Genomic DNA, 8,988 nt, shown 5'->3' with positions numbered 1-8,988 from the left:
TTCTTGACTATCTTATATACTAAACACTAAAATGATACCTCATTTTCACTATGATGTTAAAAAATGAATCAAAAACTGAGTTATTTTTGTGCTAATCATTGTCCTTTGTTTAAAGCCAACTGTCTTTTGAACTGTTATGTTCTTTTGTGTATAAGTAAAAGTCTAAAAACAACAACACACATGCCCTAAAAACAAGGTTCTCCTAGAAAGCTGAGAAACCAGGACATTGGCGTTGGAGAGTTTTGTCTATAGGCTTTGATGGACCCATTGTCTATAATTCCTTGTTAGGTGGACATGTGTTAGGTGGTCTTTTCCTATTTATAGATCAGATTTCTGCTCACAACTATGGCAGTCTTTGACTTTGCTGGTTTTAGGTTGCTAGTGAATCCAAACTTACTTACCCTTGTGTATTTATTTTGCTTCTTATGTTTGTAGGAGCATTTTACCTATAAACAAGCTACTCTTGGATGGACGGTTTATTTGAGGACTATCCATAGAAACTGGTTAAAGCACGGAAAACTTCTATGACTGACTATGCACGGAAAGCCTTAAAACTCTGGTCGGAGTATAATCCTCTTTGTTAGTGTTGTCACTTATAGCTCCAATGAGACTCATGGATTTTTTGATATGATACAGCTCTTTGGCTTCAGACTTGATTATTCTATTTCGATCTCATCAACTTGATGAAGGCAGTAGGCCCATACTCAATGGACCTACTGCTTACTCATTGAGTATGGTGCGTGGGTCAGGGCGGACGCGTGCGCGCATGCGCGCACACACACATGTCACTTTCATATGTGGCTTATTGTTCTGAGAATGAATACTTGCTGATATTTAACACTGCATGGATGGTAGGTACAAGTTAAAAAGGTTTTAAGTAGGACATGGAGAACAACTAATAGATTTGTTGACACCCATATTACGTATTCAAGGCTAACGAATCTGTTGTCTTGTTTATATGTAGGTGATGACTCTATCTTTACTTACGATCTTTTTGGCTTAGTTCATGTCCATCACTATCAAATCTGGCCTCTTTCACTTCAAAATGAGTTGTTCTTGACTATCTTATATACAAAACACTAGAATGATACCTCATTCTCACTGTGATGTACAAAAAGAATGAAAGATTGAGTTGTTTTTGTGCTATCATTGTCCTTTGTCTAAAGCCAGCTATCTTTTGAACCATTATGTTCTGTTGTGTATAAGTCTCAAAACAGCAACACATACATACGCACACACACACACACACCCACACCCACCTACTCACCCATGGTGGAGTATGGACAACCAAAATGCTCTTTGGGTTGATCCCCTCTCATTCGACCATCCATGATGTCACATGTAGTCTCCTCTACATGGGCCTATATAATGGCTCACTATGTACTAGCTTGTTGGTTTAATAATCAATTCACTTTGTGTTCATCTCCATTGTGTATTGAGTCTGCTAATTGTGCTTAGCTTGGTTGCACATGATGCTCTCCCTATCAAGTCACTTCTCCAAAGCTCACATCTCACGCATAATATCACTTTAATATGAAGTATATTCCTAATTGGAAATAGGAAATCAAGCTTCCTAATCCAAATAAGCTCACAATTCGGCCTAGAAAGTGAGCTACTAGAACGAATAATATATTTTAGTAAGGAGAGTAGAGAGACAATGATGCAAAGTAGATAAGTGAAAAATCAGAATTTAAATTAGAACTATTACAAAGTGATGGTATCATCCAACTCATAGAGCTTCAATGTCAATTTAAACAATTAGAGCTAGTAGACAACAAAAATACAAAAGGCTGGTTATCCTTTGATATATGATGCCATGATTGATGGAGATGGCCATATTACCCTATATTCCCCCCCCCCCCCCCAAAAAAATAAAATAAAATAAAATTGAAACAATAAGATGAGAGTTCACTATGGCCTATACAAGGTTAAGACCATGAAAAACATTTAACAATAAAAGTTTCTTAGTGAAAGAAAACAAAAAAGTGACGCTAACTTTTTAAAACATTTTTTATACCAATTAAATATTATATATTTTTAAAAAATATAATAATAAACTATTTAGATCATAATATATTTTGAAAACATCAAAAAAATTTTAGAAAAATCTTTTGAAAGCATTGTAACAAATTGAAGAAAAGAAAAGGTGGAAGAAAACAAGAAAGATTATGTGTGACCCATATATTCAATGGTACACAAATGTCAACAACTTTCGGAAAGACCTAGGAAAAATATTAAAAAAACAAGGATTTGCCATATGACATAAGTTATAGACAAGTTTTATCCAATGGTCCACAGTTGCACCAAAAAATCAACCCTTCTCTATGGACTCCTTAAGTAGTCCAAGAAGAAAGAAAAGTGGCTCATGAGGGAGGAATATGCTCCAACTTTGGGACCAAAGTCTTAGAATAACGTAGAAAATCACAGAGCTTAAAGGCAAAGCTTTGTGGGGCTCATGATTGGTGGTGAAGAGTCTCCACATGGGGCCGTTGGGCATACTGGTTGCAAGACCAAGACCTTAGGTAGACCAGGCAGGTGTGAACTTTGGAACTTTATAATAGACTCTAGAGTTTGAAGTTTGACAAAGAAAGCATTTTAGAGGTCAGGGGAGTGCAAGTTGTTATCACCCTCCTTTTTCCCAATGCACGTCGTCTCATGCAGACTCACAGCATGCTACGTCTCGGCCTTTTGGGCTTTCCCGTAGCCCCACAATCCTTAGAGAGAGTGTAGCCGGCCTCGTACCTGACTCAGCCGCAGGAGCAGCATAAATATTGAGAGAGAGAGAGAGAGAGAGAGAGAGCTTCAGCCTCTTCCACACCGGCCTGCTCCTCCTGTCTCTAGCCTATCTGCTTCACACACACACACAGAGAGAGAGAGAGAGAGAGAGAGAGAGAGAGATGAAACGCAGGCCCTTCTTCCTATTGGCCTGCATATTTCTGACGTGGAGCTTCCTGTGTGGTTGCCTGGCTGTAGCTCCGCCCACGCGCCTCCTGGTAGACTCTGACGTGGACTATGACGATGTTTTCGCCATCCTCTATCTGCTCAAGCAGGACCCCTCGCTATTCAGCCTGCAGGTGTTACACATTTCTCCTCCACACTCCTCTCCTTGCTTCAACTGTGGGGAATCGCAGTTCTTTAGCCACTTACGTTAATACTCTGTGTGTGTGTGTGTGTGTGTGTGTGAGAGAGAGAGAGAGAGAGAGAGAGAGAGAGAGAGAGAGAGAGGCTTGGTGTCAGTTTTTTGCGGACATGGCAATAATAATATAGAACCAATCCCCACTTCAATGGCTGTAAGGAATGTAGGGGACGCTTCAAGCACAATGGTCCCATCACAAGTACCTGGAGGCTGGAACAGGAGTCCCTTGGTAGGCAGCCTAGTATTCTATTCTCCACGCGGCAATTTGGTTTGGTATTTGGATCATGGGCATGGCAACAAGTTGTAGCGTCAGAATGCAAATCCATAACAAACCATTTACCACATGGAGGTTTTATGTAAACCACTTGGTCTCACATGAGACAAACCCTACAAACCACACAAGTTAGAGGCAAAACAGCAAATGCCAAAATGAGCCAGCCCAGATCAAAGATCTGAGGATACCAAGCTCCATGAGCTTCCAAAAGGTTTTGTCGCTCCGTGAACGCTTACAAGTATGACCTCAACAAGAGAAAGTGAGCCAAGTTGTTGCTTGTGATGTGGAGGCCTGCCTTGATACCAATTGTTCAGAATATAGTTGCATGAATGCATGCAAAGATGGAAGATGAAGGAGAAGCTCAAGAGCACAGAACATGGAATTTGTGTTGTCGAGTGTGCCAATACAAAGATAAGGCTTGCCCTAGAACGATGGGGGATATACATAAGCCAGGAGGAAAAACTTCCTACTGAGGAAAGAAAGTGCCCTAGCAGTCCTAAGTGTGTTTGCATGGAATTTCTACCTCAATATAGGAATAGTAAATGCTCCACAAAGTTGATAGAACACAAGCTTCAAGAGAGCTATTAAAATGGCTTCCAATAGTGAATTACGCCAATTAATGTTTAAAAAAAATTAAAAAAATTACAAAAGTTGTAACATCTTTTGATATACGTTGTGTTACAACTATACCTGCCAAAGCAGGTTTCATGGCCTTCTATGTCCAGAAATGTAGAATTGTATCAAGTTTCAGTCTAGTCGGTAAGACGTGCCGAGTCAACATTTGTCCGTAGAGTCTACCATGTGTCACAAAAGGGAGTGCACATGAACAATCAACGAGGTGAAAATAAATAGACTTTCAACCAAAAGAGACGAGAGAGAAGATCGACACAAGAATGGGGACCAGAAGATGGGTTGGTCCTCCCTCCCTCCCTCCCTCCCTCCCTCCCCCCCCCCCCCCCCTAAAGATTCTAGGGAGAATTTTTTTTTACAAGCACAAGAACCAGAGTAACCCCTCCGTTCACCACCAATTGGTTGCCGTCTCGTTGAGATACATCCCAACATGGCGCAACTTGGAGTTTTCAATGAAGTTTCCATTGGCAAAAGCAACTTCAAATTGTCTAATGAAAGGCAGTGCCTTGGAGATGTCTCTGTGTCTTTTGTAACTGTCAAGATTTGAAAATCCGCATCTTACGATGATGCTTGCGGTTATCCTTCTTGAACTTGGCTTCTCTTTAGTATTATGTAGGGAAATAGTAGGAGTTTTCTTCTTTTGAAGAAGGCTTAGATACGGTATGAGTCTTGAGAAGTAGTAGTAGTAGTATAATTAGGAGAGTATGATGGAGAAGAGATAGAGACATCATTGCTTTCGTTTAGCAGAGAGAGTTCTTTTTCCTGGCCCTTGCTCTTGGAAGGCCATTTGTTCCGATCTAGAGATCCCTCGTGTGCTTCAGTGTCTCTTTTCACGTTTTTCTCTTGCAGATTGTTTCCATCGGCAGGATTTTTCGGACACCCATCGGCATCTGTTCCTTGCGGCTTCTTGATGCCTTCCAAAACCTTTTGGGCAGCAGGCAGTGTGAGAAGCTGCTGCAATTTTGCGAGTTGAACTCGTACTTGCTGAAGTTCATCTTCAATGGTTCTTTCGTGGCTCGTCATGGTTCTTCCCGTTCCTTCTCGGAATCGTCCTCCTTTGCTTGAAAAGAGAGGAATCCGAGCTTTGATACCAACTGCCACAAACAGGAGCGCGCATAAATAATAAACAAGCTGAAAATAGATAGATTGCCAACCAAAAGAGACAAGGGAGAAGATCGACACAGTATTGGGACCAGAAAATGGACTGGTCCCCTCACCCCTTTAAAGAGAATCTTTATTAGGGAGAATCTTTTTGTACAAGCACAAGAACTGGAGTAACCCCTCCGTTCTAAATCTCAGTCTCGATGATCAATTTCTTTCCGTGCGGGAAATTCAAAGAGATGAGCTCTTAATTCCGTTTTTGTCTGTACTTGGAGCGTGAAGCTCCACAAATTATTCCTGATTCTGTTTCCGGAATCCGTGAGCGTAGGCTGAGCACTCCTTGCTCCTTCTCCATGACAGAGTACGTGTAAAAGCGCAAACACGAAACAACTCATAGAGCGTATTCACAATCGGTACCCGTTGCTTCAAGTGCAGAAAAGCAACCATCACATGCTGGCTTCACATGATCACTTGCAGATTCGCGACGGCAGAGTCTTCAAGAGCTAGGTAGCAAAACTGAAAGATAGAGGAAGAGAGCTAGCTGATTTTATAGGCATTGGGGACCGGCGGCAGGAAGTCCGCAATAATAGCTGCAGTGGGAGCGCCAGAGGAGAGAGAAGGCTAGCGGCAGTTTTGACTACGCAAGGGAGAGAGAGATTGCTTGTTTATTTTCAGCCTAGGAGTTAGTGTTGCCTTCTTCTTAAAAGAAGCCTTGCTTTATTTTAATCATTGGGCTGCTGTCACGTGACACATCCAAACTTATGTGTCTGTGGACAAGCTACAGCATGACCAGGGTTCAGTTCAGTCAAGTCAGTCTAGAATAGGAAGTGATCTGGCATTTTGTGAGTCTGTTTGCAGACCGTGCATGACCAGACATTTAGATTAGATGCATATCCTCCGGTTGCACACAGCATGACCATCAACGTTACCATCAAAATCCATTAGAATCTATCAAGGGAATTTTCTAGTGCATAAAACCTATTTTTCCTATTTTTGACATTTTTCACTTATTTATTAAGTGACTTTTGTTGGGCACTAGGTAGGGCAATTTTGCGAAGATAATATATAAGCAAACCAGAGTTAGCACTTTCTGGTAGAAGAGGCAGCAGGAGCATTCCTCAACAGACCAATTCTCAAGCAAGACCAACATTGGAAGCCTGGCGTTTTTCTCAAGCACTTAAGCGTTTCCAATTTAGCAAAGAACTCCATCGCCACCAGCCACCCAGTACCACTTGCAGATTCACGGCGACAGTAGACAGCAGATCAGCCCTAGCGTTAGGAGATTCCCTCACAACAGCAGATCAGCCCTAGCGTTAGCAGTTTCATCAGCAAGGACAGATTTCAGCCCCTAGCGTTTTTGGTTTGCAGATCAACCACAACGATTTTGCAGACCTTCATGACAAGGATATCAAGAACACCAACATTTTCAGTTTTCAGCAGTCAGTACCCGCAAAAGAAGTCCCGAATCTCGCAGATCTCACCTTCCTGTAGCAGATCCTCACTGCACGGTCAGATCCGCAAAGTTTGCAGTTTCAGCTAGAAAACACAGATTTCAGCATCTGCGTTGTCATAAAATCTAATATCTAACCAATCCAAATGATTTTCTCATATTAAATTGATCACTTAATGTTGGAGAATGAACGGGAACAAGTGTTAAGATATAGATATGTGCTTATAGATCTATCTCAACACGGGGCCAATGTTAAAGGGGCCCAAATGAGAGATGGTCTATCAAAGAGCAAGGCTAACCAATTGAGCATAAGATCTTAGGGTTAGCTTCATTGAAGACCTCCAATAATGTGTGTAAAAGTCCTTTGACCTTAGGTAAGCTAGGTCTGAGCTTGAGGTGGGAACTCGGCCCAAGCTCGTGCTTGAGGTGCTTGATTAAGGTGCTTGAGGTACTCAACCTGCTGCATGATTAAGGTGCTTGAGGTGCTTTGACATGCTTGCCTGAGATGCTTGTGGGAACACCCCTAGTCCAAGTGCTTAGTCATGCTTGATGACTAAGGTGCTCGAGCACCAAAGGTCAAAAAGATCTCTACAAAGAGGGGGGCGAGCCCTTTTCTTAGGGGCTAGAGAGAGAACACACACTCTCAAGGAAATCCCAAGCTTAAAGAGGCAACAGGGCCACATGTCAAGCCCCTACCCATGTTACCTCCATGAGGTGCTTGAACTCTATTGGCTAGGATTAAAAGGGGTCCAATGATAATTTACAACAATTATCTAATTGTTTTTGCATTTATCAAGTCCTCTCTCTCAAAGGGGAAAGGGGGACACTTGTCCCAAGACTACACCTATTGCTAGAAATGGCTCAAGCTTGTGATTGGCTAGGCTTGGCATGAGCCAATGAGCTTCAATGATGAGCTAGAAGAGGGGGTCGACCTAGCAAGGAGGGGGGTTGCTTAGGGGGTATACTCACCCACACACACTCACAAACACTCATTGTGTGCTATGCAAAGTGCAAGAGCTCCCTCTCCTTCTCCAAGCAAGTAGAGGTTGAGAGCCTACACCAACACTCTTGGATATGGAGTGCAAATCCAACCAAGAGCCATGCTTCAATGCTTAAGCTTGCCATCTCCTTCTTCTTCATTACTATGCTATTATGTATGCTAGCAACAAGAGTTATGATAAGTGAGGAATTATTTCTTTCTTCTACGAAATGTTTCTTCTTCCTCTTCCCTACCCTCATTCCCTGCTAGCTCTCTCCACCTTCGAAGGTGTTTGAGGTCTTGGGACTGAGGCTTGGGATAGTTAAAGCTTTCTTCAAGTTTATGTTATGTTTGTGATGCATGAAGCCTTCCATCTTCATTGCATCACCTAGGTCACAAGGAACACAAAGATTGTATTGTAACAAGTCTCTCTTAATGGGAGAAATCATAATACAAATGCCTATTGGAGGGGGGACCGGCTCCACATAAATCCGGTCCTCAACTGTTGTCATGTTCTCTAAATTCTCTCTCTTGCAAAAGTATTGTTCATGCCAAGGTAACTAATTGCTATGATTATGTTGCTATCTTCAATTATGTTCACCTGCTATGCTCACAAAGTCATTTCTCAAAAGTACTCTCATTAATTTCCGCTACTCTCAAATTAAGTAGGCCAATTCCATTACATGCGTTTTCAGCGCGTCGTCGTCGTACCGTCGTCATCGACATCGTCACCGACATGGAGTTAGAATTCAGTAGATAAAGATTTGCAGATTTCAGCCATAAGCATTTTTAGATTTCAGCCCGTCTCGTCGTCGTCCTCATCTTCGTCGACATCGTCGACAAGTCCAAGCATTGTAGAGATGTGTGCAATCATAAGTAGACCGCTCTCACCATAGAGAGTGGGGCCTTCGGAGGAGGGTTTGACAACATTCTGGCGTCGTATTCTCTTCTCTCTCTATCTCTTAGTCTCATGCACCTTCATTCACAGTGTTCATCACTTTGTTTGTGTCCATTGCACTCTCTCACTAAAGGAACGGAAGGCTCTCCCTTCCGTAAGTTAAAGGAACCCTTGAGCACAGTTCGAAGCACTCATCTTGAGCAAAGTTCCACATTCACTTTCGGTGCACCTTACATTGGTATCAGAGCTTTGGTAGTGCTCTGTATCACTCAAGGAAAGAACCACAAGAATTTTTTTTTGCTTGTTGCGGTCGTACGTAACCCAAGTCCTCTTGGGCGTGTCGATTCCTAATCGTGTTTTTGAAGAGTGACAGGAAACCCAAGAAAGAAGGGCTTGTCCAGCCTCCCCTTGTTTTTCTTTTCACTCATTGAGAGCGGACCATGCACTTAGCGGCCGGCCAATCGACGTGAGGCGGGAAAAAGCAACCTTGGTGTGAGCGCAAGGCCGCCAAGCGGTGCGC

General features: G+C 42.4%; 1 protein-coding gene across 1 annotated transcript in view; it reads left to right on the top strand.

The window, feature by feature from the left end:
- Positions 1-2,675: 2,675 nt before the first annotated feature.
- NSH3 (inosine-uridine preferring nucleoside hydrolase family protein) overlaps positions 2,676-8,988 on the top strand; it is a 110,837-nt gene continuing 104,524 nt past the window's right edge. The window contains exon 1 of the mRNA XM_086514368.1: positions 2,676-3,074. Within this exon, the coding sequence (XP_086370494.1) occupies positions 2,898-3,074 (177 nt within the window). The 5' untranslated portion in view covers positions 2,676-2,897. The remainder of the gene's footprint in view (positions 3,075-8,988) is intronic.

Source organism: Adiantum capillus-veneris, chromosome 1 (genome assembly GCF_014529385.1).
Source record: "Adiantum capillus-veneris isolate H3 chromosome 1, ASM1452938v2, whole genome shotgun sequence".
Taxonomy (NCBI): Eukaryota; Viridiplantae; Streptophyta; class Polypodiopsida; order Polypodiales; family Pteridaceae; genus Adiantum; species Adiantum capillus-veneris.
This window is presented reverse-complemented; position numbering and strand designations above follow the sequence as displayed.